At 35.1% G+C, this 27,213-nt stretch overlaps 1 protein-coding gene across 1 annotated transcript in view; it reads right to left on the bottom strand.

The window, feature by feature from the left end:
• LAMA2 (laminin subunit alpha 2) overlaps positions 1-27,213 on the bottom strand; it is an 804,877-nt gene that overhangs the window by 436,014 nt on the left and 341,650 nt on the right. Inside the window, 3 exon segments of the mRNA XM_044002871.1 lie at positions 7,495-7,655; positions 15,018-15,117; positions 21,434-21,612. Coding sequence (XP_043858806.1) covers positions 7,495-7,655; positions 15,018-15,117; positions 21,434-21,612 — 440 coding nt within the window.

Below are 27,213 nucleotides of genomic sequence, written 5' to 3'. Positions count from 1 at the left end.
AAAATTTATAAGAATGCAAGTCATTCCCCAATTGAGAAATGGTCAAAGGATATGAACAGGCAGTTTTTCAGATGAAGAAATCAAACCTATCGAAATATGAAAAACAATTCTCGAAATCACTATTGATTAGAAAATTGCAAATTAGAACAACTCTGAGGTACCACCTCACACCTATCAGATTGGCTAATATGACAGAAAAGGAAAATAACAAATGTTGGAGAAGCTGTGGAAAAATTGGAACACTAATGCATTGTTGGTGAAGCTGTGAACTGATCCAACCATTCTGGAAAGCAATTTGGAACTATGCCCAAAGGGCTATAAAACTGTGTCCCAGTAATACCATTACTAGGTCTGTATCCCAAAGCGATCATAAAAAGGGAAAAGGACCCATGTGTACAAACATATTTATAGTAGCTCTCTTTGTGGTGGCAAAGAATTGGAAATTGACAGAGTGCCCATCAGTTGGGGAATCACTGAACAAGTTGTGGTATATGAATCTAATAGAATACTATTGTGCTGTAAGAAATGGTGAGCAAGCAGATTTCAGAAAAAACTTGGAAAGACTTAAATGGACTGATGCTGAGTGAAGTAAGCAGAGCCAGGAAAACATTGTACACAGTAACAGCAACATTGTGTGATGATCAATTATGATAGCCTTAACTCTTTTCAGCAATACAATGATTGAAGACCATTCCAAAGAATTAATGATCGAAAATCTTTTCCACATCCAGAAAAAAAAGAACTGTGGATTCTGAATGCAGATTGAACCATACTGTTTTTACTTTTGTTCTTGTTTTTTTCTTTCTTGTATTTTTTTTTTCCTTTTTGTTGTGCTCCCATGCAACATGCCTTGGTGCACATAGCCTTAGGCTCAAGTGTATACCATAGATACTAAGGGTATTAAAGGCAACCTGCTAGCTTAGAAGTTTCTGGGGCCTGCATAATCTTGGAATATGAAAACATCATCAAGATATGGTTAGAAGAGTCTGGTCCTGGGGCAGCTAGGTGGTGCGGTGGATAAAGCACCGGCCCTAGATTCAGGAGGACCTGAGTTCAAATCCAGCCTCAGACACTTGATATTTACTAGCTGTGTGACCCTGGGCAAGTCACTTAACGATCATTGCCCTGAAAAAAAAAGAATCTGGTCCTGAAAGATCCCAGGTCCTGGAGTAAAGATTTACTATCTGACAAAAACTGCTAGGAAAACTGAAAAACCATCTAATGGAAATGAAGTATAGACCATCATCTCCTAAGTTCTATATTGGTACATGACAAATATAAAGTGTGACATCATAAACAAATTTGGTGAGCAAGGGATAAGGGAAGAGTTCATGACCAGGCAGGAGCCAGAGAGGATCATAGAAAATAAAACTGATAATTTTGATTGCACAAAATTAAAAAAAAATTACACAAATAAACCCAAATGTAACTAAAATTATCAGGGAAGTAATTGAAGGAAAAAACATCTTTGTAAAAAAGGATAAGGATAAGGATAAGGAACTGATTAAAATACTTTCCTCCCTTTAATAAATGGCTAAAAGATATGAACAGGAAGTTCTCAAGGGAAGAAATTAAAGTTATCAATATCATATGAAAAAATACGCAAAATCACTAATAATTGAAATGAAAATTAAAATGACTCAGATCCTGCCTCATAGCCATCAGAGGTCAAAGTTAACAGAAAAAAGTGAAAATATCAAATGTTGAAGGAGCTGTGGGATAAAAAGGCTGAATAAAGGACTGTTGGTGGAACTGGGAATTGGTCCAGCCATTTTGAAAAGCATTTTTTCTCATTTCACTTGATGCCATCAGTATTATTATAGATGTTCAGGCTTGTAACCTGAGTTTTCTCTGAATGTTCTCCCAGTGAACCCCTCACATTCTAATAGCTGCTAAGTATTATCATTCTTTTTTATTTTATTGTATTGAAATTTTTTGTTTTGAATTACAAACATTTGCAGATCATACCCACTCTCACCACCAATTCCATGAGCTTGTAAAAAAAAAAAAAAAAAGTAAACCAAGTAAGCAAAACTAACAATAGACCGACCTCATCTGAAAATGCATGTGATATTCTGGAGTATGCTCACCTCTCTATTTTAAAAATAATTAAAATAAAATTATTTTCTCCCCCCCTTTCCTAACCACTGGAAAAAAGAGAAAAATTATTCCTTGCAACAAATATGTAGAAAGGAAAACCAAAATCCTTTATTGGCTATAAACAAATGAATAAACAAAGAAAGAAATGAATGAATGAATATTTTTTCTGTACCCCAAATCTATCTCCTATCTATTTCTATAGTGTCTTCTTCCTTCCCTCTCTTTCTACTTTAATTTTTACCACCACAATTCAGTATTTATTGTCTCTCATATATATTAATTTATCATCACTGACAAATTAACCCGTGTCACTGGTCCCTTTTACTTTCCTTTCCAGTTCATCCTTCACACTATTACAAAGATGGTCTTCCTAGCATATGTTTGATCATGTTACAATTCAGCAACTCCTCATTGCTTGCTAAATTAACAATAAATTCCTTAGCATATCTTTCACGACAAAATGTGTCTCTAATTTATCTCTCCAGACCCCTTTCACACATTATATATTAGTCATAATGAAATACTTTCCATTTGCTAGTTCTTGCTCTCATTAAGCTCACAGAGGGGGAGACAACAAGCATATATACAACATATATATATATATATGCATATATATGTATATATATATGTACACACATATATAGATATACACATACATATTGACAAAATATTTACAGAATGAACTGGGAGGTAGTTTCAGAGAGTAGGAACTAAGGGACAGCTTGGGAAGACTCCCTATGGAAGGTGATGCTTTAGCTGAAACTTGAAGGAACCCAGGAAAGCCAGGAGGTAGAAATGAGGAGGAATAACATTCTAGGTGTGGTGGGACAACTAGTAAAAATGCTCAGAGTTGGGAAATGGAGTATCATGTGAGAGGAACAATAAGGTGTTCTAAGCAATGAGGGATTCAAATACACAGACACACAAATTAAACAGTAATTGCCCTCAAGAAGTTTATGTTATAGTATAAACAAAAGTATTTGCAAGTCACTTATGAAATAAATACAAAGTAATTTTGGTAGAGGACACACTAATAGTCCAGGGGGATCAAGAAAGACCTCATATAGAAGATGGCATTTGCACTAAGCTTGGAAAGAAACTAAGGATTTTACAAATAGGTAAGAAGGTGGTGCATCCCAGGCATAGGGGACAGCCAGTGTGATGGCATGGATCAAATTATACAATATGAGTAAATTTATTCCACATACTTTAAAGCATAGCATGAGTGTCAGCTATTATTATTATGTAGTATAGGGTAAAGAGCCCTTGCTTTATAAATAGAGGACATTAATTTGAAGGCAGACTTCATCACTACTTAGCTATGATACTGGGGAAAATCATTTACCTTGGTATATATCAGTTTCTTAATTTGTAAAATGGAAATTCTGATGCTCACACTCCCTTGCAGGGTTATGAGACTCCAATGAGAACGGGAGTAAAACATCATAAAGAACCATGTAAATGTGTTATATTATTCTCACTAGTTTTAAGCTGTAACATTTGTACAAAATCTGTTCCAACCAGCCCATTATTTATTAAATACTAAGTGTATGAAAGGCACTGTGTTAGGTACAACGTATACCATAAAATGTAAACTCCTCTAGGGGTTATTTCTAATTTTGTCTTTTTATCTTTAAGACCTAATATGAAGCTTCATACATAGAAGGCCCTTAATAAATGTTTGTTGTATTCAATTGAATTGGATTGAATAATTGAATCTTTCACTCAACTAAAGGCAGAGCCATTTTGGACATGGCTACATTTATCTTTCATGAAAACTATGGTATTCATAAGAATATTATTATAGCTTGCTTAAGGAAACCAACATTCCTAAGATCTCTCAGCTTCTAAGCATTTTTAAGAATGACATCCTAGAGATGACTATGCTTGAATACATGTTTCATTTCACTTTCACCTATCCATCTTCCATGTTCATGAGCATTCAAAAACCCTAGCCTCAAATGCATCAAATAACTTTGAAATATTGCACATGGAACCAGAAGATGATAGTTCAGTTTCAAATTCATGTCTCCAACACCTTTGCCCCTCAGTAAAATTTTGTGTTTTTCCAATGATTCCTTCAATTCCACTAGCATTCATTGACCTTTAAGTTTCATTTTTAAACACACCACTTTGTAATTTTTATGATCTTATTGTCAACTACAGGTATGTTGCATCATGGTACAGATCACCATATTTCTATTTACATTTTCAAAAGCCTAATCAGCATTCAAAGGGTATGAGTATTTTATTGAAATGCCTTACATTATATCTTCTTTTATATCTTATTTATGCATTGAGCTGAACCAAAATACCTACACACTCTCAAATGTATGTTATAAGTCATACTCTCGATTATATTATATTTTACTAAGTTTCGTGTGGAAATTGTTTGGACTTTTTTTGTTAAAATACATTTAATTTATGAGTCTGTATAGAGAGCAGCAAAAAATTACACATATTTGAAGGGCAACTCTTTTAATGATGCTATTTATTTGGTTTTCATTCTACTTTATGATTTCTAAATCGGTGTTTATTGTTGCATTCTAATTGTCTGTGCAGAGCTTCAAGTGTCTTTGCAGGGGGCATCTTTATGAATAGGGTTATAATTACTCTCCCTATAAGCCTGAGATAAAAAAAAAAGGCAGGCAGTTGCTAGAGGAGCGTTCCCACAGAGTTTTGCTAATGGTGACAACATTCCAGTCCTGTACTTTTTTAGATACATCCCCACTGCAAGTCTTGTTTGCCATTATTTTTTCTTTGTGAGTTCTGAAATCTGTCTTTTTTCTTCCCATTGAATAGCAATTCCTCACATTTCTATGGCACTTTAGAGTTTAGAAAGTGCTTTCTTTCCTCACTAGAGCCCAGTGAGGTAGATAGTCTGGCTATTATTATCTTCATTTTATGAATGAGACAATGGTGGCTTAAAGAGTTTGAGTGACTTGCCCAGGTTTGCATACCTACTAAGTGAGCCAGGAATAGAACCAGGTTTTTTGTGACTCCAATTTCAGAATTCTGTTTACTAACCATGCTGTTCTTTGGGATGGGTTCTTAAAGAGTTTATGACTAGGTACTATTCAATGGTTAGCCTAGATTCCTTCTTGGATGGGTACCTCTGAGACATCCAGAAGAAAGTCCTTGAAACCATTCAATCAGAATACATTTATAATTCTATTATTTCTTCAGGTACTTTGCTCATTCATAGAATTATAGACTTACTCTGTATATAGCCAATACCTTATAGCTATCTTCTTTACATAGTCTTTATAGATACTGAAGCAGACAAGGAAAGGCTTAGGGTCTTATCTACCACTGAGATAAAATATGGGGAAAAAAGAAAGCAACATTCAATTTTAGGAGATGATAATGCCAGTTTTATTTTCTTTCTCAAAATTCTGGCCTTAGACTGTAAAGTCTATATTAATCTTTCTACCTTTATTATGGCTTTGAAGTCACTAGATTTGTGTCTTACATGTGGCTGATTAGATTAAAAGTTCCTTGATGCCAAGGACTAGTTTTTCACTTCTACTGGATGTTAGTGCTTTCTGCCTTTTCTACAAATTGCCATATATATAACTATCTGTCTGCAAGTTTTATCACCCTACTTCCAAATAGTCCCTCATTTATTAAGCATCAATTGTGTCAAAGACACTGTTAGCTACTATAAATTTAATAGAACATAAATTCTTTGAGGACAGGAACTATTTTTCATTTTTTCTTTGTATGCAAAGATCCACCCACAACGTGTGGCATATGTTGTTGTTCAGTCATTTCAGTCATGTCTGACTCTTCATGACCTCATTTGGGGTTTTCTTGGCCAAGATATTAGAATGGTTGGTCATTCCCTTTTCCAGCTCATTTCACAGATGAGGAAACTGAGAAAACAGGGTTAAGTGACTTGCCCACAGTCACACAGCTAGTAAGTATTTGAGGCCAGATGGGAATGCACAAAGATAAGACTTCCTGACCCTATCCAGTGCAGCACCTAGCTTCCCTTGTGTGGAATATAGTAAGCCCTTACAACATTTGTTGGATTGGATAGTATTTTTTTTAGTGAGGCAATTGGAGTTAAGTGACTTGCCCAGGGTCACACAGCTAGTATGTGTTAAGTGTCTGAGGCCAGATTTGAACTCAGGTACTCCTGACTCCAGGGCCGGTGCTCTATCCACTGTGCCACCTAGCTGCCTTTTTTGTTTGTTTGTTTTTCTGTGTTTTTGTTTTCTTTTTTAGTGAGGCAATTGGGGTTAAGTGACTTGCCCAGAGTCACACAGCTAGTTAAGTACTAAGTGTCTGAGGCTGGATTTGAACTCAAGTACTCCTGACTCCAGGGCAGTGCTCTATCCACTGCACCATCTAACTGCCCCTGGATAGTATTTTTTTGTCTTCCATTTCCTCAAAGAGCATTTGTAAAGGACCTACTATGTATTAGGTACTATACCTAGAAACTAGGTACATAACAAATGTGAAATAGTCTCTGCCCTCAAAATGTTTACATATCATATCTACAATATCTAATAGAGTGACATACACCCAGATGATACTTAATAAATGATGGACTGCTTGGAAACACGTTTCATTAATTTAAATTCATACTGTGAGTACATAGATCTTTTTGATCTCCTTTTTAGTTATGAAAAAAAATCCTGGGACTGTCATGAGAATTAATTATTAGTTTTAGCATTCTTTAACAATTACCCCTAACTTCTCTCTAATGAGTCAAAGGTACACTGCAAATATTGTTTTATTTCTCATAATATGTCTCTGAGAAATGGAAGGTAATCATACACACTTAGGGAGTCTTTAAACAAACCTGCTTTGTTTGGGCCATATACTCCATTTTTGATAATTAAGAACAAAAATTTGACTTTAGGCAGCAACTCCAAGCCCTGTGTCCAAATTTCAGCAATTATCATACATTCTCTAAGAAACTCTACAAAGAAACTATTATTTTAGGAACTGGAGGAAAAATGAGACTAGATATGATCCCATTTATAGCACTGAGGGCAAACTGCATGCTATTCTCAGGCCTCTGTGACTACTTTTTATAATAGGTGAATCAGGTGAGGTATAGAAAGATATTTTGTTAGAAAATGACTCAGGTTTGGAAGGATTCATAAGTAGTTCAAATTCTGTGTATTTCTAACTGTTTACATGAACAGCAGGGGGTTCAGAAGTGTCTGACTGAAGTTGAGTGTCTTGCTGGGGTGTCCCCAGTAGCCATTTAAAAGACACTTTCTGGAGTGTCACATTTAGAACAGATAATGGTTATTTACTATAAAAGTAGTGACAATTGCTTCATGGCATCAGATATAATAGAAAACCAAAAAATTATGACCTTCACTCATGGCAGAAGAATAAGTGCTTGACTAAAAATGCAAGCTTCAAAATTCATACCTTGCAGTTACAGGGTCCAATACAAGGGTCCTCATTTGTGCTTCCAATCCCACTGCAATTGCAAGGCACACAGTCAGGGTAACCAGTATATCCCCGAGCACATCGATCACATCTGACTCCTCCAAAGCCATATTTGCAATGGCAAGATCCAGGGAATAGACCTAGGGAAAGATCAACATGACATCAATAATACATATAAGTGGGCATGATCCATATAATCAGAAATAAGAGGAAATATGTGTAATTCTGGTTTGATGTCCAATTAATCCATGCAACAAAGAAAGAAAGCAAGATGTGCTCTTCCTTCAGAAAGGCTTTAAAATATGAAACCACACCAGCTTCTGAGGATGGTGTGTAAGGGACCTCAGTGAATCACAGTAAAGAAGGAAACTATTAAATATAGATTATCCTCCTCTCAGATCAAATTATAACGCCCCCCAAACAGGATCCGAGCCTTAGCAGTTGCTAAGGTGTATAAGGGACAAGTTTTCAAGATCCCTGTGTTAAAACAGATTTGAAGATATGAGGAGTCTGATCTGTAGCAAAAGGTTCTTCTCTGTAACTGCAGCCCAAGAGCTGTGAGGTGAAGTCCCCCAAGAAGCAGAGATTTGGCTCAGTGTACTGCTGCCATGGGGGGGTGGGGCAACCACCCAACAATAGTAGTAATGATGCTTTACCAACCCATGTGGAAAAGGGGGCATGGCTGGGACTTGTTTACTTCTTTTATTTATTTCAAAACTGAAATTTCAAGGGTTATTGGTCAATAAAGTGGCAACTAATTTTTAAACTAAACAGATTAATCAAAACCAAAAAGAAATGTAAAAAAGAGGACTACTGGGTGGGTGTGACCTTCTTTATGTTTAGTCCTATGAAGTGGTCACTGCAATAAATTTGCAAGGCAATATGCAAGATGACTGAATTCCAGTGCAGAATATTTTAATGGCATTCTCTTTAGCAATCACTTATTCTTTTTCACTGTGTCTTAGAAATAAGAGATGAGTTGTCCATTTAAAATTGTAAAGGGTAGCCCACAGAGCAAAGCACTTGATTTGTAATCACAGGACTTGGGTTCAAATCTCAGTTCTGTCACTAATCCTGCTATGACACTTAAGACAGGGCCTGGAACATAGTAAGTGCTTAATAAATGCTTGTTGGCTTCATTTTCCTCAGTTGTAAAATGAGTGTGATGGACTAGACTTCTAATTTTCTTCTCATTATGCCTTTTTAATTAAGGTAATGTGAGAAAATATGATTTTAATATTTGAATAACAATATTGTATTCTAGCAAAAAAAATTGCTCCTTGACCACCTAAATTTTAGCACTAATTTTGATAAATGTTTTATTTTAAAATAAAATAAACTCAAAATAAAAATAAAAAAGGTCAGCAGATGAGCAAGGATATAATATATAGGGGAAAGGGCACTGAACAAAAGTTGGAAGACCTGGGATTCAGAATCCCAGTTCTGCCATTAACTGAGCTACCCTGGACAAGTCACTTCACTTCTCCAGTGCTAAATGTATTGGAAAATGTTATACTAGATAAAGGTTTCCTGCCTTTTATCTACATAGGTAGATAAAAGAGTCACAGGGAAAAAACCAAACAAACATGTATACAACGAGTATAAGATAAGAAATCATGGACTGATTACATTTTATATTTGCCATGATGGAAGTCTGACACTAATTAGTTCAAGATCCATTTTGGTAAATAAAATAAAGTGGGGGAGGGAGACTGAACAAGGGGGTTTTGAAGTCTATAGTAATTTTTTTCCTGATTCACAAATTTGGCTCATTCATATATTGGGAAATTTGTTTATTTCATATAGTACTATTTAGCTTTCCTTATGTTAGCTAATAATAATAATTTTTATACACAACTTTGTTATGTAGGTACTATAATTCTTTCCCAGGGCAGCTAGATGGCAGTGGATAGAGTGCCAGTCCTGCAGTCAGGAAGACTTGAGTTCAAATTCAGCATCGGGGGGCAGCTAGGTGGTGCAGTGGATAGAGCACCGGCCCTGGAGTCAGGAGTACCTAAGTTCAAATCCGACCTCAGACACTTAACACTTACTAGCTGCGTGACCCTAGGCAAGTCACTTAACCCCAATTGCCTCACTTAAAAAAAATTCAGCATCAGACACTTACTAGTTGTGTGACACTGAGCAAGTCATTTAACCCTGTTTGCCTCAGTTTCTCATTTGTAAAATGAGGTGAAGAAGGAAATGGCAAACCACTAAAGTATTTTTACCAAGAAAACTTCAAATGGGATCATAAAGAGTCAGACACAACTGAAAAACAGAAACAACAATAACAACAACAAACAGGCTTAGAGATACTTCATGACTTGTCCAGGGTTATTCCTCTAGTAAAACGTCTAGTGCAGAATTTAAACTCAAATCTCCTGATTCCAAGTTGAGGATTTCATTCACTACACTTCTTTGAGCCTTTGATAACATGCCTCCTGTTCATACCATTTTGCTTGGAACAGGGAGGAATGAAGGGAAGGCTGTCCTCCATTAAAAGCCCTTGGTACTAAAATTTCCTTCTTTTCTTAGTTTAAGGGAAAATACCTCTTTCACCGAGACTTCTGCAACAGGGGAAAAATAATCCCATTTTTGATTCATGATTAGAGACAAATTTATGTCATGGCTTCTGGAAGATTTTGCCTACCTCACTCATAAAATAATTTTGAGGCTTTAGTGCAACAACATACTGGCATGTGCTTACACTCCAAATAATAGAATCATAAAACATTTTCATTTCTCTTTATTCAACGTGACATAGTAGTCTATATTTATGGCACGATGCTTCCATCCCTGCTGTATAACTAAAGATTATCACTGTATTTGCACTGTAATCACCCTCTTGAACTGAAGTAATCACCTGGGCAATTACCCTCTTTGGCACTCTGCTCTACAGATCTGCTGTATACCTTATTTCCCCAAATCTAAAAAAATTACACAAATGTCTCTCACAGGCTACTTCATCAATAATATACAATTTGCCTAACTAAGTAGCATCACTTAGAATTTATCGTGCAGTGTAATTTTTTTTTCTATAAAATGAAAGAGGGCAAAAGGATACCTGAAGCAATAAAAGAGACCATGGTCACATACTGTCATCATTTCCACAGTAAAGAAAACCTTGAATTTCTCCAGATAGATGGTCACGAGGACCTTAAAGATAGAAATATATAATCCTATAGATTTGGAAAACAGCATGTAAGCATCATATTACGGTATGGAAAGAAAAATAAAACTTGGGTTCAAAGGGTCTGAGGTGTGAACCTCTCATCTATTTCTTACTGTCTGTATGAATATGACTAAGTCCCCAAATAACAGAGTTGGAAAATCCTGTAAAAGCCATCCAGTTAAACTCATAGCCATACAAGAATATCACCTGAAATATTCCCAACCAGTAGCCCTCACCTGAAGATCTATTGTAAATGAGAATTTACTAACACCCTGGCAGCCCGTTGATCTTTTGGATAGCTTTACTTATTTGTCTAGAAGAATTTCCTTACATTGACCTGAAAATTACTTCTCTACAACTTCTATTGTTACTATTTCTATCTTTTGAGGTCAAGAAGAAAAAATGTAATCCCTCCAGTAAGGAATACCCCATTAAATATTTGAAGACAGTTATCATATCCCCTTTAAAGATTTTATTCTTAATATTTTATTAAAGAATTAATTTTAGCTTTTTGTCTGTCACTTCACACTAATATTAATATTTATGTATATTAAGGTTATAGTTCACTAAAATTCTCAGATCTTTTATCATTATCTGTCATTTAGTTATACCTCCCCCTATTGTACTTGTGCAATTTATTTTTAAAACCTATTTTAATTATATCCATTAAAATTCATCAGATTAGATTTCACTCATTTTTCTAGACTGTCAATATAATTTGGGGGGCAGGGCTTCTTTCAGTTTTATGTCATCTGCAAATATGATATAAATGCTGTCTATTCCTTTAACCAAATCATTGATTCAAATGTCAAACAGAATAAGACCAAGGAAAGGTCCTAGAAAATTCCAAAAGATACTTTCCCCCCAAGATGATATTTACCCATTAATGACTTCTTTTGGAATCTAGTCATTCAGTAAGTTCTGAATCAACATGACTATACCAGGGGCAGCTAGGTGGTGCAGTGGATAGAGCACTGGCCCTGGAGTCAGGAGTACCTGAATTCAAATCTGGCCTCAGACACTTAACACTTACTAACTGTGTGACCCTGGGCAAGTCACTTAAACCCCAATTGCCTCACTAAAAGAAACAAACAAAAAACAAAAAACAAAAAAACATAACTATACCAGGTAACTGTACTCTTACCTAGTTCCTAGCTCTTCATCTGTCCTACAAGTATGGTATAAGACACTTTGGCAACAATCACTTAATCTCTCTGGGCCTCAGATTTGTCATGTGTAATCTATAGTCATAACATCATAGATTTACAGATAGAAAAGATGCTGGAGATATTAGATTCAGATAGGTTAATTAACTCCCAAGTTCATACAGTATCAGAATACAGACTTGAGAGACTAGGACTGGATGATCCCACCTCTAGAATACCATGATCATATGTCTATTTCTGATCTTTGACTGCTAATCACTGAAAAGGAAAAGCAAAGTTTATTTAGATAATTCCTTCATTATTTTATGTGTCCAGTACTTAGCACCATCCTGGTACATAGTAATCACACCATAAATGCTTGTTGACTGACAAAATGTTTCTTTACCTTAACATTATTACCATATTTCTGTGACTTTCCTTTTATATTTATCTTATATAATTATTCTTTTATATATAAATATGTATGCACATACATATATGTGCATTTGTAAGTATATTATATCTATACACATAGAAACATGTTTATGTTATATAAAACTCATATATGAAATATAACATGCATAAAATAATATATTTTTTCAAAATATTAAGTATCACAGAATCATAGATTTACATCTGGAAGGACTTAGAGGCTATAAAATCCATCCCTTTTATTTTAGCGATGAGGAATCTGAGGTTGAAAGAGGTAAAGTGACTTGTCCAGGGTGATCAGTAAGTATCTCTGGCAAGATTAGAACTCAGGTCTTTTGGATTCCAACCTCACTGTACCACCCAGTTATCTCCATACTGTCACGTTAAAGAAGAATCAGATTTCCTTGGCTTGACTGAAGAAAGTAGAATTAGTCTACTTTAACTACTATTTACCATTCTTCCAAAAGAATGTTTTGAACTTCAAAACTGCTATATAAATTTTAAAATATATTTTTATTTATTTCATCAAATATTTTCAAATTACATTTTTTACAGTTGCGTAACAAATTCTATCCCTCCCTCTGGCTCCTATCTCACTCCTAAAGAAGGCAAGGCAATATGGATCAAACACATGAAGTCAAGCAAAATATATTTCCAGGTTTCCCATATTGCAAAAGAAAAAACACACAAAACCAAGAAAAATAAAGTGAAAAAAAATGTCTATAATTAGCTAAGTCTTTCTCAGTTGACCATTAGATATTGCTGTAACTGGAAAAATGTTCTCCTAGTTCTGTTCATCTCATTTTGTATGAATTCATTTAAGATTATTCAGATTTTTCTGAAATCATTCTGCTCACCATTTCTTGTAACAACAGTATTCCATGATAATCACATAATACAACTTGTTCAGCTATTTTCCAATTGATGAGCATCCTCTCAATGTCCAATTCTTTGCTACCACAAACAGAGCTGCTATAAATATTTTTGTACACATAGGGCCTTTTTTCTTTGATCTCCTGGCGACACAGACCTAGTAGTGGTACTTCTGGGTCAAAGGGTAATGCAAAATTTGACAGCCCTTTGGGCAGAGTTCGAAATTGTTCTCCAGAATGGTTGAATCAGTTTACAACTCTACCAATAGTGTATTAGTATGGTTTTCCCACATCCCCTCCAGCTTTTTGTCATTTTCCATTTCTGTCATATTAGTCAATCTGATAGACATATGGTAGTATTTCAGTGTTGTTTCTTCTATCAATTTCTCTAATTAGTAATGATTTATTGATTGTTTAATGTGACTATAGCTTTGATTTTGTCTTCTGAGAACTGTTTTTTCATATCATCACTTTTGACCATCTATCAATCGGGGAAAAACTAGTATTATTTTCCCCCACTTAATAGTATTTTACTTTTCCCCAATTACATGTGAAGATAATTTTCAACATTCATATTTGTAAGATTTTGAGTTCCAAATTAATCTCCCTCCCTCTCTTCCCTCCTCCCTTCCTAAAACAGCAGGCAATTTAATATAAGTTAAACATGTACAATCATGTTAAATATATTTCCACATTATGGCTCATATTCTTATAAATTTGATTCAGTTCTCTATGTGAGAAATGAGACCTTTATCCGTAAAATTTTCCCCCCAATTTTTTTGTTTCCTTATAATTTTGGCTGTATTAGTTTTGTTTGTGCAAAAAGCTTTATAATTTCATGCAATGAAGATTATCTATCCATTATGCTTCCCATGATCCTCTCTATCTCTTGTTTGGTCATGAACTTCTCTTATTTATATTTAGAATTTCTTCAATCATACAGCCACCTAAGTCCAATGTGGAAGAGAGGATAGGGTTTAGACCAATAATCACATTGACATAATGAATTCTTAGATGAAGAAATTTCTTCTACTAATGAAGCCAAAATCTTTTCTGGAACTTAGAGTCTGAGAAAGTTGCATAGGGCAGAGATTGCAAACATTCTGGCAGCTTACATGTGGCCCATAACATTCCCAAGTGCAATTTGAACCAAATTAAAATGTAATTGGGAAATACTTGATAAAACAATTAAAATATAATACAATATAGATAATGTTAATGTATAGCTTTCTAAGTCAATATGCATACAGAGAAACATATGTGGTTTAGTGGCTGGCATTTCTTTATCATGATTATTATTATTATTATTTTAACAGTTTATTGGGCTTATTAACATTAATTGGTTTTTTTCTGATAAAAGTATTTTATTTTTTCTAGTTACATGTAAAAATAGTTCTCAACATTTGTTCATACAAGCTTTCCAATTTCAGATTTTTCTCCCTCCCCTCCCTCCCCCCTACCCTACACAGCAGGTAATCTGATATAGGTTTTATATATATATATATATACACACACACATATATGTATATATATATACACACATATATATGTGTATATATGCACATAATAACTTTAAACATATTTCTGAATTAGTCATGTTATAAGAGAAGAATCAGAGCAAATGGCCGACATTTCTATTTGAGCTTGACACCACTGGCTTACAACAGTGAAAGATCAAGTGAGTTTCCCTAGGTCATATAGCCAGTTCTATCCCCTATGATACACTGCCACTTGTGATATTCATGAACTATTATTTCTTAATGTTAATTTACATGGGCTTGGGAATGAATTGGTAGAACCAACAGATTTTTTTTCCAGATTTTGCTCCCCTAAATAACATTTTGTTTTCATTTTAAATCATTATTGTACTTCCTTTCTTACCTCTTCTGGCATGATTTTCATCCTTAACACAAATTTCATTTAAGGATCCAATTGGATCACAGTAGCATGGTTGACATGGCCTTGAATAATCTGGTGATACCTAAAAACAGCAAATAAAAAAAACAAGGAAATGTTATTAAATACATTTCATAATGTCAGATAATAACATTCAACAATTCATAACTCGAGAAGCACAACAATTTTTCCCTAATACTTAAGCAATGCATTTTAGGTAAGATATTATAATATAACACAATAAACATGGCAAGAATTTCATTAAAAACATTTAAAAAAACAATTCTACTTTTAAAAAAATCTAAGGATTCCTAAAAAAAAAAAAGATTGCTCACCGATACTTATTTTACCCATGGTACAATACATACTTGGAGAGAAGTCAGACCAACAGTGGGAACCCACAAAGTTTTTTACTAAACTGAACATTTTCTCTACTTGTTATCAAATATATCAGTGTCACAGTGATGACAAAGAATAGTTCTAAATGCATTAAATGCATGAGTCCTTATTTCAATTCCTCAGAAATGTTCTGCTTTTCTAACAGGTAATTTACTTTTAGACCTAAACCAGTGTCTGGGCCCATATTCATTTGCATGGTTGCATTATATATTATTGTTTCTAAGTATATTTTCCAGATGGAATAACATAGACACAGAGAAATTGAATGGCATGCCTAAGGTTACCCAATGGCTGGGACTGCACAAAAGGAAAAAAAATGCCAGCAAGCATAAGTCAGTGCATACCCAGAGTTACTTTTTTTTTTTTAACTGTTTAGCATTGTAAAAGATAGCACTTGACACATCATTTATTCACTAGGCTACATCACTGATTTTAATGACAATCCTTGTTTTCCTGGGCTGTTCCTTTTTGACTTCTGATTCCCAGTTAAATAAATGTCTTTACTGGATTGGAATTTTTGGCCTTCATGACAAGTCATTGAGTATAGATGATCATTTCCTAAACAGAAGCATGAGTGTTCACTGCAGTATTGTGGCACATTAAATATGTAAAATCCACTAGATATGGCAACAACTGATCCATTGTAATCTCCTAAATATTTTGGATAGTTCCCACAATATGGCAGACACTCTGCTGAACTTGGAATGAATAGACACAGTTCCTAATCAGAAAGGAAACTGATACTTAGAAAATCATGTCTGGTTATTAAATAAGGAGAATGGTTATGGAAGATGATCTCTCAGGTTATTTTCAGGTCCATGATTCTATAAATTGCTAAGATTTTTGATGTGATGGTTCATGTAGATAAATTATCATTATCTTTAGTTTTAAATTTTAACAAATGAACAAGGAGATATTTAATACATGAATTTTAGCATGTGATACCACAAAAATATAATGCTATGTACATCTTTATATTTTCTCATTCACTATTATCTACCAACCACTTCTTCATAATCACTGGCAGTACCATTAGCTTGCCTGTCCTGCATCTCATAACTTCAGAATGGACAGAGAACAGAAATTAGAGTCATGGAGAACTTAGTTTGAATCCTACATGAACTACTTACTGCTGGCATGACATTGGGTAAGTGAGGTTTTCTCTTCATAAAATAAAGACAATAATAGCACCTACCCTCACAAGATTATAATAACATACATTACATGTTTTGAAAACCTTAAGGCATTATATAATGTTAGCCATTTTTATAATCATCCAGCATTTTTTCATCCTTTTTAACATTTTCTGGAAGACATTAGCTAGAAATAATCCTGGCACATGTCACTATCTTTCTATTATTTTTATAGTTAAAATTCAAGGGAATTTTGCCTAGTTGGATAAAATGTTTGCCTTTTGTAGTTAAGTTAGTTATCATCAGTCCATCTTCCATAAAACTCCTATAACAGAAAGAATGAGAAAGATAGTCTGTTTCTTTCTGTTCCTCCTTCATTTTTATTTCCTTTGCTAGATCTCTATATTCCAAAGCTTTTCTTTCCATGTATTTTGGAGATTGTATTTTATGTGGGCACATACATTTTTAAAAATTTTCTGCATCAATGTCTGGGTGACTGTGGGCAACATTCCAGTCTGTGAGAATGTTACAATTCCAGTAAAGTTTTCTGGTTGAGTGCTCTAGGAACTTTGTATTAGTCATGCAAACAATATATAGAGTTGCTGATATATAATCTAACCCATCAGGTCTGCAGCTGTCTCAGTATTAGAGAGGTATTTATGTATAGCCTGTTGTGATGTTGCAGCATTTCTATCATTTCTTTGCATAATCCAAATTAATCACAAAGTCTGGGCTCTGTTAGGTTCCTTTTATACATTCTAGTGGCAATGAATTGCCATAAACCTCCTCTATTTCCACAAATAAACTTTACTATTATTGTTATTATTGCCACTTTTGTTTTTATTAATACAACTCTTCCTCTGGACCCCACACAGTTCACTAATACTTATTGTTACTTTTTATTTTTATTTTTATTTTTTTAATGTATATTGTTACTTTTTACTGTGCAATGTTTTTTTTTTCACATGCATTTCTTCCTCTTTCATGCCACATCCCTATTTTTAATCCAAATAAATTCATGTCTGTCCCTCTCAAGGTTTTGGTTGTCCTTCTACTTAATTCTAGCCTTTACCCCCATTTATCTATATATTATCAGACATTTCACTGGTTTTAAAAAAAAATTATTGATAACTTTTGTTTTTATATCACATAAATTTCCTCCTGTATCTCTCCCTCTTTCCCCTCCTAGAGAGATGATACATCTAATAAAGATTATTAAAAGAGAGGAAAAAGAGGAGAAAAACAACTATGAATAATACCAATCAATAGATAGAAAAAAATTGAAAATATGTACAGTGTTCTTTACTCATGGTTTTCCCACCTCTGCAAAGGAGTGGCAGAGGTATCTTCTCATATATTTTCTTTAGGGGACAAGTTTATTTTAATTTTGTAACATTCATTTTCAATTCTTTCATTGTGGTTATTCTTTCCATTTGCACTATTCTAATAATTATGTATATTGTTTTATTGGCTCTGCTTCTTTGGGTGTTATCCTTCCTGTGAAAACCAGCCAATATTCACTGAGTACCTCATAAATTTTAAGATACCTAAGTTCTCATTAAGCTCACTCACTACATGACAAAAATAATTTTGGATATGGCAGCTATTTGTTAGTGAACAAATACACATAGACCTAGTCTCAGAATAACCTTTGAAGTGTGAACCTTTTTTTCACCCCCTTTGCACCCCTTTTTATTGTCCCTCAGGTCCTCATATAATCAGTTGTTTATGAACTAAATCATACTGTGAAGGTATTTCAACCAATAGCTTACCTCGCCTATATGCTCAAAGACCTTCTGGAAGGGATAAACAAAAATGGACTCTTGCAGTGGATAACAAGTTATGTTAAGCCATCTCTAAGTTTTGGCTTCTCTGTGTCACAGTTTTAACAATATTGTGGTTATGTGATAATGGCAAATTGTGTTATTTTTTTAATATCATTATTTATTTGTTTAACTCGTATCTAAAGTATATATTAATAGGCATAAACGGCATACCCAGATAATGTTTGTTAAACTAGGTAAGGTGATTGTGTGTGTGTGTGTACTTTTTGTTGCCATGTCTAATTATGGTTAAAATATTTTGGCGGTACTAAAATTTCTAATTGGTATAGATCAACATTTATAACAAGAACAGAATGCCACTACAGGAACATTCTAATAATTTTATCATCATTGAAGGTTATTCACTGCAACATGTCACATTCAACAATATACTGTGTTAATGGTGGGGATAGGGGAGACAGATTAAAAAAAACAGGCCATTATTAAACAAATTAGTGCCCAAGTGCATTTCAAAAAGCCTTGGTTTATGATTTAAAATATAACAAAATTATTTGAGTACTTCTGAAGGACAACTCATTAATTAGTCAAAACTGTCTTGAGCTAGGAAATTATAAATTCTTCATGCAAGAATGAATAAAATAGCCAGATGATTTAAAATTGGTTATTTTAAAAGTTGCTATTTTTTAATTTAATGAAATGTGTTTGAGGGTAGATGTGATTAAATTAATACCATAACTTTATAGTGCAAAATCAGACTTGAATTTAACTTGGGTAGGTTCTATCTACCATTTCTCTGATTACTTTGCCTGTTTTTGCAAATGAAACCACTTTTGCTTGTATAAATAGACACTATATATTTGTAGATTAAATATATAAAATATTGTTGATTGAGAGTACATAATACTTTCAAAAACAAAAGGAAATGAGAAAAAAACATTTTCAAAGTTATACTGGAGAATATCTGGGATGCTTCAACATTTCCCTTTCAAACTTTAAAAATGGTATTTTTAACATTTCAAGTTGAAAGAAAAAAATCAACAAAACTAAGGGAGGCACCATGTCTAGGACTGGGGAGACTGCTGACCTTGGGTAGCTTGTTCAGTGGTGTGTACCATATTTTAGGAAGAACATTTAGGAAGCAGAAGAGAGTCCAGAGGAGAACCATTAAGATGGTGAAAGGCCTTGAAATTATGCCATAAGAGGGTTGGTTTAGAGAACTGGAGAAGAGAAGACTTAAAGGAAATACGAGAGTTTCCAAGTATTTGATGGTGTGATTCATGGAAGAAGGATGAGCAAAGATATTGGTTTACTTTTTTGTACTTTATAGGTCACAACAAAGAGCAATGGATTAGGTGAGAGAAGTTCTAGTACAGTTTGGTCTTTTACTGGCTTTGCTAATTTTCCAAGTTACTTTACTCCTGAAACTCAGCTTCCTCATCTCTAAAATATGAATGATAATAATAATAATATCTGTTCTGTATATTTCACAGAGGGTTTATGGGGATCAACAGAGATAACCTATGTAGAATAGCTTTGAAAACTATGAAGTACCATATAAATGTAAGATATTACAAGCTATATAATAACTGAGTTAAACAGATTAAGAAAATAACTTAAGGAAACAATTTCAAATAAAATGATCAATTCAGGAATGGGTATAGTATAAAGTTCTATCATATTCAAACACATTCCAAAATACCAATTACAAGAGATCTTTTTTTTGGGTGTGTGGAGTGGGGTTAAGTGACTTCCCCAACGTCATACATCTAGTAAGTGTCAGATGTCTTAGGTCACAATTGAACTCAGGTCCTCCTAAATCCAGGGCTGGTGTTTTATCCACTGCTCCATCTAGCTTCCCCAAGAGATCTTATTTTTAATACACATGTTTAATGATGATGATGATAGCTAATATTTATATGGCACCTTAAAGTTTTCAAAGCATTATATATATATATATATATATATATAAAATCATTTGATCCTTGCAACATCCTTGTCATATAGGTGCTATTATTAATACCCATTTTATAGATGAGAAAACTGAGGTTGATAGAAGATATGTAACTTCCTAGGGTCACAAAGTTATTTAGTGTCAGGGAAAGGATTTGAGCTCAGGTCCTCCTGACTCCAAGTTCAAACTTGATTGACAATCGTATGGTCAGAAAATTTTATTATAGCCATAAGTGTGTTATAGATTTTCAGAGTTGAAAGAGACACTAGAGCTCATCTAAACCAACACCTGTATGAAATATGAATCCCCTCATAGAACTGGAATATATGCATCTTAATGTTTATTTGAATTTTTTTCTGAAAGATTTCTGTAACTCAAGTCTCTTGAATGGTTTCCAAATCCTTATTTCCTGTGAAATTCCCCAACAAAAGATCTTGAAATGTTGATTTGTACTTAGAAGATTCTATATACTGCTAATTTCTTTTAAAAATTTCTTACAGGGAGCAGCTAGGTGATGCAGTGGATAAAGTACCAGCCCTGGATTCAGGAGGACCTGAGTTCAAATCCGATCTCAGACAATTGACACTTACTATCTGTGTGACCCTGCGCAAGTCACTTAATCCTCATTGCCCCACAAAAACAAAACAAAAACAAAAACAAAAAATTTCTTACAAATTCACAATATCTATGAAAGTCTACATGTAAGTTGGTAACTAGCTGTAAATACTATTAATCCAAAAAGAAAAAAAAAGTTCTTCAAAGTTACATTTTCCCCTTCATTGATTCTAACCAGAAACAAAAACAAAAAAGCCTTCTTGCTTTCCATGTCAAAACTCATGCTGATATGAATGCTCTGTTCATAAGACTCCATTCTCTTCTCATTCAAACTGAGATGCAACTAGAGGCCTTGACCTTGACTGCATTTTCTTATCAAAGCTATTTTGTTTTCATACTGCCCAAACATCTATTTGCTAACATTTCCTACTGTGAAATTTGCCTAGTCTGTCATCAGGAAGCGAAGCTAAACTTTCTAGAAGAAGCTATCCAGAAATCATTCTTTTCTATTTAATGGATCTTTGTCCAAGCAAAAGGTAGGTGTGTAGGTCACAAAAGGGAGAGTAAGTCATACATTACCCCTTTGGGTCTGAAGAAGCCATCAATACAAGTCTCACAGTTGATGCCTGTGGTGTTCTGAGTACAGTTAATGCATACGCCACCTCCAATGTATTTTCCATGGATATTCAAGCTCAGGTTTCTGCTGGCAACATTTTCATCATAATAGCATTCTTCAGCCTTCCCGTGACAATTGCATGCTGCAAAAGAGACAAATGTGTTAGTAAATATCACTGACAGTCTGCAGACACATAAAAATAACATTTTTAGTGAAGAATTAACAGTGTTCTTTTATTACTCTGACATCTGTGTTGTTCATATGTGCATGTGTTGAAAACAGCATACTTCCTTCTTATGATGAATATCTTCCTTAGATATTCAAATGAGCAAGGTTCAGCTGTAAACAGCAACTGGATTTCCTGGGCACAGTATTTATTTCAACAGCCATTTTATTGAATCTGAAATAATTCAGACATTTCTTATTTTTCTATTTTGACAAGGACTAAAATTAGTTACTAAATGAGCATTGTCATCAACATGTCATTTAAATCTCACAAACATTTGTGTTCCTGCTATGTGTAAGGTACTGCAGAGAATATAAAGATGCATAAAATGTGGTCGCTAGCCTTAAGGAGCTGACAGTTGAGTAGTAAAGGTAATAGGTAAAATACAAGGTAGAATGTGATTGTCATAGGCATGTTTTTGTTCAGAGAATGTTGGACCTGGAGTCAGGATACTGGGTTCTAATCCTGCCCCAGGGAGTTATTGGTTGCATGACCTCAGGCAAGCCACTTTATTGAACACTTCAGTTCCCTCAATTGTAAAATGGAAACAATAAACACAGTCATTATCTACCACACAATGTTGTTAGGAAGAAAATAATTTGCAAATCTTTTTAAAAGATTGTATAGAGGGGGCAGCTATGTAGCACAGTGGATAAAGCACTGGCCCTGGATTCAGGAAGACCTGAGTTCAAATCAGGGCTCAAACACTTGACACTACGTGTGTGACTCTGGGCAAGTCACTTAACCCCTGTTGCCCCACAAAAAAAAAAAAAACAAAAAACAAAAACAAACAAAACAAAACAAAAAGATTGTATAGAGTGCTAGACCTGAAGTTAGGAATAGCAGACTTCAAATCTGGCCTTAGACATTTAATTGATGTGACCTTGAGCAAGGCAGTTAAGCTCTGTATATCTTACTTTCTTCATCTGTAAAATGGGGATAATCATAGCACCTACTTTCCAGGATATTTGTGAGGATAAATTGATATATTTGTAAAATATATTGCAAATCTTAAAGCTATATGTAAATTCTAGTTATTATTATTGTTAATTTCCAGTCATTTCAGTCATGTCCAACTCTTCATGACTCCATTTGGGGTTTTCTTGACAAAAGATACTGGAGCAGTTTGACTATTTTTTTTCTCCATCTCATTTTATAGATGAGGAAACTCAGATAAACATTGTTGATTTGCCCACAATCACAAACAGCTAGTGTTTGAAGCCAGATTTGAATTATTATTGTTATTATTATTAAAATATAATCATAATTATAATTCAACAAATATAGGTTAACTAACTTGCCCAGGGTCACACAGCTAGTTATGTGTCTGAGGTCATATTTGAACTCAGATCTTCTAGACGCCAGGCCTGGCACTCTATTCACTGAGCCACCTAGGTTATATATGATGCAAAAAAAAATCATAGTTATTGCAGATACAAAGATGAATTGATACAGATCCCCTTCTTAAAGTAAGTTTTAATCTAATTAGGTATGCATGTGGGGCAGCTAGGTGGCGCAGTGGATAGAGCACTGGCCCTGGAGTCAGGAGTACCTGAGTTCAAATCCGGTTGCAGACACTTAACACTTACTAGCTGTGTGACCCTGGGCAAGTCACTTAACCCCAATTGCCTCACTAAAAAAAAAAAATATATATTAGGTATGCCTGCAAGTAACTAAGATATAAGGTCAAATATGATGAACTTAGACTTCAAGAAATAGTAGAGGACAGAAGGGCCTGGTATACTATGGTTCATGAGATCATGAAAAGTCAGATATGACTAAACGAATGTTTCTGTCCTTAGCCTCTCTTAGGGCTAGTGGTAATAACACTGGATGAAGAGTTGGATGACCTGGGTCAAATCTGACAATTACTTCCGGTGTGCCCCAATTTCCTCATCTGAAAAGTAAAAGAGTTAAATTCAATGACCTCTAAGGCTTATTTCAGTTCTAAGTCTATGATACTATAAGAAAGCATAATAATAAATAAAAATAATAATATATGCTAGAATATAGTAAGTAATTAAAAATTTCAGGACAGAAATATAGCTTCCAGCTGGGCGATAAGAGAAAGATTAAAGAACAAGGTGGCTTTTGAGCTGGGTTCTATAACCCAGATAGGATTTGGGCGGAGCCAAAGAGGGTTAAGTGCCTTGCCCAAGGTCACAAGTCTAGTAAGTTTCAAGTGCCTGAGGCCACATTTGAACCCAGGTCCTTCTGAATTCAGGGGCAGGTGCTTCCACTGCACCACCTGGATAGGATTTTGATAGGTTGAATTTGGGGTAGAGAACATTATAAACAGAGAGAATGGAAAGTTATGTTAAGAGAACAGTGAATAGACTAATTTGACCAAAGCACAAACTGGAATGAACAGAAGGAAGGGGGGAAAACATTTATTAAGTCACTATTATGTGCCAGGTACTGTGCTTAGCACGTTCCAAATATTTTCTCATTTGATTCTCAGAGGTAGGTACTATTATTATTCCCATTTTACAGTTGAGGAAACTGAAGCAAGATTTCCCCAAGGTCTCACAGAAAGTTAAATTTCTGAGACTGGATTTGAACTCTAGTCTTTCTGACTTCAGATTCAGCACTTTACCCACTGTGCCACCTAGCTGGCTTTAGCTAGATAGCTAGCCTTGACACTACAAAGATCTTTAAATGCCAGAATATAGTGGGGTTTTTTCCACGACAGACAATAAGGCACTATTAAGAATTTGCCGCTGTGGGGTCAGCTAGGTGGCACAGTGGATAAAGCACTGACCTTGGATTCAGGAGGACCTGAGTTCAAATACGATCTGAGACACTTGACACTTGCTAGCTGTGTGACCCTGGGCAAGTCACTTAACCCCCATTGCCCTGCCTCCTCCCCCCAAAAATAATTTTCAGCTGAATGGGTTAATAGAATAAAAGCATCATTTTAAGATAGGTATGTGGGATCAATGAAAGAAATAAGAGACCAGCCAGAATCAGAATGATACAGTGGAAATAATGACAGAGCCCTAGCTTTGTCACTTTCTTCCTCTGTGACCAAGGCAAGTCATTTAACCTCAGGGTGCTCATATCAAAAATGAAGGTTTGGACCAGCCTGCTTCCAAGGATCCTTCAAACAAAAATCAAAATTGAAAGTAAGGAACAGATTTAGGACAGGTATAAGAACCTGTATAACCTGGCAACCTATAGAATATGGGAAGGGAGAAGTCACAGATAACTCTATCATTTTGTATCTTTGGAAGAATTATAGTAATATTAAGCAAAAGAGAAATGAGCAAGTGTGGTGTTCAATGAAGAGATGAGTTCAGTTTTGGAAGCTGGCTGGAACTCTGGGTAGCAATATTCATCAGGCAGTTTGGAATGGTTTGACTGGCACTGTAGAAAGAAGGACTGGGCTTATAGTTTAGGCATTAACTCCAGAAAGCTGAAATAACAAGAGTGGAAGAGATCATTTGGGAGAGAGTTCTGTTATCTAAGAAGAGAGGAGAAGAAGGGCCAATGACAGTACTCCTATTCCACATGGTCTAAATGGTGCATCCTTTGGAGGTATTATCTATTTAACACACTATTATCTGATATTCTCAGCAATATCCTTGATTTGTTATTCTACATTTCATAATCAATTGCCAAATCATTGTTTCTACTTCCACAACATCCATGATATGTCTTTTTCTACTCATATTTTTCAAGGTTGTTTTAATTTGCATTTATCTTATCAATAATGATTTAGAGTATTTATTCATGTGACTATAAATTGTTTGGATTTCTTCATTGTAAAACTGCTTGTTCACATCCTTTGACCATTTATCAATTGGGGAATGACGCTCTACTCCTATAACCAGAACCTTAGTACAGGGCCTTATTACATCTTGGCCTTATTACATCTCACTTTGATTATTGCAATGGCCTCCTAATTAATCTCTCTGCCTCCAGTTTATTTCTACTCCAATCCACCCTCCACAGAGTTGCCAAAAAATTTTCCTTAAGCATAGCTCTAAAATGTCACTCCCCAGCTTAATAAACTCTAGTAGCTCCCTGTTGTTTCTAAGATAAAATATAATCCTATCTGTTTAGTGTTTAAAGACCATCACAACCTGATGGCAAACTATCTTTCTTTTCTCATTGTACATTACTCCTCTTGCATTCAACAATCAAGCCAGACTGACTTTCCCTCTATGCCTCTCACATGACATTCCATATCCCTTCTCTATGCCTTGATATTAACCATTTACATGACTAGAATCCATCCCCTTCTCCTTCTAACCTCACAGAATCCTTCTCCTTCCTTCAAAATGCATCTCAACAATTATCTTCCCCAGGAAGCGTTTCCTCCCTCCTCCAATTGGAGTTAGCAGTTGCTAGTGGCTTCCATCCCTAAATACCCAGAATTTATTCCTTATAATTATTCTGCATTTACTTATTTATGTACTAAATGTCATTCTCATTAAAGTATAAACTCCTTGAGATCATGGATTGTTTTATTGATAGTATTCATATCCCTGGTACCTGCCACAGTGCCTGGAAAACTTAACTGCTTATTAAATGTTTACTGATTGATGAATTGGTGGTGGTTCTGTTCAGTCATTTCATTTATTTCCAACAATTCCTGACCCCATTTGGTGATTATTGTTCTTTTTGGCGTTTGGGGTTTTTTTTGGCAAAGATATTATAATTGTTTGACATTTCCTTCTCCAGCTTATTTTACAGATGAGAAAACTTAGGTACACAACATTAAATGACTTGCCCAAGGTCACATAACTAATAAGTTTCTGAGATCAAATTTGAACTAAGGTCTTCCTGACTCTAAGCCCAGCCCTCTATATGTTGGGTTGACATACTGCCCTGCCTTTAGCTTATACTTTGTGCCATAGAGAGAATAAAAGTTTATTTTCCTACTCATATTGCAAGGATAAATGAAAATTCAGAAATACAGTAGCCTACTTGACTAAATTCTGAATATCAGATCTAATGTCTATATTTAGAGGAATGATGATGCTACATATACCATTAAGGAATTGCAGCTATAAGAATAGCCTAGAATGGCCAAGATGGCAAAGGAAGTCAGTGAGCACTCAAACTCATGACATGATTGCTCCAAAAAACATCCAAATAATGCCATAGGACAATTCCTGGAGCAGCAAAACCCACAGAAGCATGTGCTGAAGACATCTTCCCATCAAGGACAGCTTGGAAGGTCAGAAGGAGGGAGCTGCTATGCTGAGACAGGAGTGGAGCCCAACCCAAGATTCACCCTGACACAGATCCAGTCCCAGGAAGGCCTCGACAGAGAAAGAGACCCCCCCTCCCCCCCAGAGCCTCTGAATCAGCTACAATGATAGTGTTGTCTGGAACTAAGCTCACAGTCTGGTGAGAGGGCTGAACCCTTGGCAGAGGGGATATTATAGGGGTCTGTGCTGGTGCAGAGGCAGAACTTGGGTTTTTCACCCCTGATGGGAACCAGGAGGTAGGCTTGAGTAGCAGTGGCCCAAGTGGGGGAGGCGCACAGGCTTGTCAAAGCTGACAACC

Source organism: Dromiciops gliroides, chromosome 4, assembly GCF_019393635.1.
Source record: "Dromiciops gliroides isolate mDroGli1 chromosome 4, mDroGli1.pri, whole genome shotgun sequence".
NCBI lineage: Eukaryota > Metazoa > Chordata > Mammalia > Microbiotheria > Microbiotheriidae > Dromiciops > Dromiciops gliroides.
Note: the sequence above shows the minus strand (reverse complement) of the source record. Positions and strands in the feature narration are given on the sequence as shown.